This window comes from Triticum dicoccoides, chromosome 2A (assembly GCF_002162155.2).
Source record: "Triticum dicoccoides isolate Atlit2015 ecotype Zavitan chromosome 2A, WEW_v2.0, whole genome shotgun sequence".
Lineage (NCBI taxonomy): Eukaryota > Viridiplantae > Streptophyta > Magnoliopsida > Poales > Poaceae > Triticum > Triticum dicoccoides.
In genome coordinates, this window is record NC_041382.1 from 681,931,021 (window position 1) to 681,934,665 (window position 3,645).

General features: G+C 54.9%; 1 protein-coding gene across 1 annotated transcript; it reads right to left on the reverse strand.

Annotated features, from left to right (window-relative positions):
- Positions 1-915: 915 nt before the first annotated feature.
- Positions 916-3,118, reverse strand: LOC119356223 (36.4 kDa proline-rich protein-like). Its single transcript, XM_037623150.1, has one exon. The coding sequence runs from the start codon at positions 3,004-3,006 to the stop codon at positions 1,186-1,188; it is 1,821 nt and encodes a 606-aa protein (XP_037479047.1). The 5' UTR covers positions 3,007-3,118; the 3' UTR covers positions 916-1,185.
- Positions 3,119-3,645: the final 527 nt, after the last annotated feature.

Genomic DNA, 3,645 nt, shown 5'->3' on the forward strand with positions numbered 1-3,645 from the left:
CCGATTTTTTTTTTGAGAGACGACCGGTCAGCCGATTAGCCGAAGGCAGTCAGTCCAGTCTTTTTTTTTTTCTTGAGGGGTCAGTTCAGGAAGTCAGTTTCCAGATTCGGCCTGCGGTCCAGCCAGCCCAGCAGCAGCCCACAAAGTCCCGAAGCCCAAGAAAAAAAAAACCTGTTGGACGAGTCGCTCGCATCCAGCCTGCCCAGCAGCGTGGAACGGAACCACGACCGCACATGCTGCCTCCCCAGCTCTCCCGTCAACCGCCGCCTCCGCCTGTGCTGCACAGCTACACCGCCGCAGCGCCGACATCCCCCGCCTGACCCCTCTGCTCGGGTACTCCACCTTCCCCTGCCGGCCCGCCCAGTCCGACTCCGCGGCTCCGCGCGACCGTTCTTCTGTCGTGCTCTGCCGCCGTTCCCTCCGGCAGTCCGGCCTCGGGCCTCCGCCCCGTACGTCCAGCCTCCTGCCGCGGTGCGCGGGCCTCTCCCTGTGTCACTGGGTAACTCCTGATCCTTTGTATTTTTGTTACTTATCAATTTGTTGAACTGATATCGGTTTAGGAACCCAGTGTGTGGCATCTCGTCTCATCTCCATGTTTTCCATATTTTTTGTGTTGTGCGATTGCTGCAATCTGAAGAGATTTGAATGGACGAAATAGCAGATGACAAGTTGAGAAATACAGTAGCAAAGTGGAATGAAATCAAGTCTTAGTCAATTATTTCATATCTCTTCTTTCCAAGCAGGAGGGAAACGACACGATTTGGGAGGGCAAAAATCCATATCTCTTTTGTCCGTTTAGACCATATGGATTTGGAGCATACTATCAACTTGTTGATAAGAATCAAATGAAAGTGAATCTTTGGGGTTGATATTTTTCCCCAACACAGAAACAAGGCATGCATACATGTGAAAAAGTTCATTTTACACAGTGCAAAACATTTTATTTAAAGGAAAAAACACACTACAAACCAATGGAAGACCACAGTTGATAAAACGTTACACGGTTACTATTTGATAGACAATTACACTAACAAAATGCATGCATGTTCCACAGCTCCACATCACAAGTAGTTAGAGCTGCACATGCATGTAGATATTATTACATAAGTGACTCCCAAGAGATTTAATGGCTGTATTGCATGCAGATGCAGGTGATACTCATAGCACTATAGTACTTGATGGAGCTTAACTAGGGCACTGGAAGTCGTCGGGCACTGTCTTGCCACATTGGTTGACGAGCACCTCGATGGCGATGGGCAGCACGAGGTTGATGTTGAGCGCCTTGAGCTTGATGGTGGTGCAGAGGCATAGGGCTGCGTCAAGGTCAGCCACACCGGATAACAACGGGCAACATTTGTCGCTGGCACTGCTGCCGATTAGTGCGTGCACCAGCCCGTTGAGTGCGTCCACGCACCCCAACAGTTTCAGCGTGTCGATGGGGCACTTGCCCGTTGATGACGATGGCGGTGGCGTCGCTGGGACTGGGGCCGGGGCCACAGGGGATGGTGGCGTTGGTGGTGTAATTGGTGTCGGCGATGGCGGAGTAACCGGTGTAATAGGTGGTGTAATTGGTGTCGGCGATGGCGGAGTAACCGGTGTAACAGGGGTGGGCGGCATTACTGGTGGGGATGGCGGCGTCACCGGTGTCGGCGATGGTGGAGTCGCAGGGCATTGGAAGTCGCTGGGCACTGTCTTGCCGCATTGGTTCACGAGCACTTGGATGGCAATTGGCAGCACGAGGTTGATGTTGAGCGCCTTGAGCTTGATGGTGGTGCAGAGGCAGAGCGCGGCGTCGAGGCCGGCCACACCGGACAAGAGTGGGCAACAGGTGTCGCTGGCACTGCTGCCGATCACCGTGTGCACCAGTCCATTGAGTGCGTCCACACACCCTAGCAACTTCAGTGTGTCAACTGGGCATTTGCCCATCGGCGGTGATGGTGGAGTAACCGGAGTCGGTGGTGGAGTGATAGGAGATGGTGGTGTAGGCGAAGGAGTGATAGGAGTCGGCGGTGTTGCAGGCGGTGATGGAGATGGCGGGGTTTTCGGTGTAGGCGAAGGAGTAACAGGGGTCGGTGGTGGGGTGACAGGCGACGGTGGCGTTTTCGGTGTAGGAGAAGGAGTAACAGGGGTCGGTGGTGGGGTGACAGGGGATGGCGGCGTTTTTGGTGTAGGCGAAGGAGTAACAGGGGTCGGTGGTGGGGTGACAGGCGATGGCGGCGTCATAGGGCATTGGAAATCGCTAGGCACTGTCTTGCCGCACTGGTTAACAAGCACCTGAATGGCGATCGGCAGCACGAGGTTGATGTTGAGCGCCTTGAGCTCGATGGTGGTGCAGAGGCAGAGTGCGGCGTCAACACCGGACACGCCGGCCAGTAGAGGGCAACAAGTGTCGCTTGCACTGCTACCTATCACAGCATGCACCAACCCATTGAGCGCATCCACACATCCCAGTAGCTTCAGCGTGTCCACTGGGCACTTGCCTGATGGCGGTGACAGTGTCGGGGATGGAACAATAGGTGATGGCGGGGTTACCGGGGTTGGTGTAGGAGGGATTGGGGAGGGTGGCGTTGGTGTGTATGGCGGTGTGGGCACAGGGGTTGGCGTGTGCGGCGGTGTGGGCATAGGGGTTGGCGTGTGCGGCGGTGTTGGCGCGGGGGTTGGGGTGTGCGGCGGCGTGGGCGTGTGAGGCGGTGTTGGCGCCGGGGTTGGAGTGTGTGGTGGCGTGGGCGTGTGAGGTGGTGTTGGCGTGGGGGTAGGCGTGTGTGGCGGGGTAGGCATGGGGGTTGGGGTGTGAGGTGGTGTTGGCTTTGGGGTAGGCGTGTGCGGTGGTGTAGGCTTGGGAGAGTGTGGCGGCGGAGGGCAGGGCACGGACGGCGGAGGCGTCAGCTTACGCGGCGGTGGCGGCGGAGGCTTTGGTTTGGGGCAGGATGGGCAAGCCGCGGACGGCGGGAGCTGCACGGCTAGGGAGAGCAGCGCCATCAGCAGGAGCGGGGCAATCCGGGCCATGCTCTTGGAGCTTGAGGCCTCAGAGTACGTGGTAGCCACCGCTCGATCTATCCAATTTTCCAATTTCTTGCTCTTGGCTAACCCAATACGTTAGCTGGTTTGAGGAAGAAGAAGAAAGTGGGCGTGCTTATATAGGCGAGCGTGAGGTGGTGGAGCAACGAGACGGGCTGCTCCTGCGCTGTCTTGGTCGACATGACCACGTTCCCTGGAATATCGGGCGTGAATTAATAATGAGATGTGCATGTGAAGAGAAGATCGTGTGGTATATACATATGTGGAATAAATCGACATATGTTAGTACGTACTCCACTTGCTCTTAGCCTCTGGTTTGACGAGTGAAAGTAGTTGGCAGGACTAAACATGCTCTTAGCTTCTGGTAATCAATTTTGAGATGGAGACATATACATGGATAGCGACATGTATATGCTCTTATACTATACGTAGCCTCAAATGGGCAAGTTCATGATTGCGGCTTGAAATCTTAATCCATGCAAAAAAATCTTAATCGGGAGAATTAGATCACGTACGCACGTATGATTGCCACCATGAGAGTTGCATTACGTACGTAGGCACGTGCATCCGGACGTGGAACGAAAAAATATATATGCATGCACCAAAGCTATGAAATCTTAGCCAGCA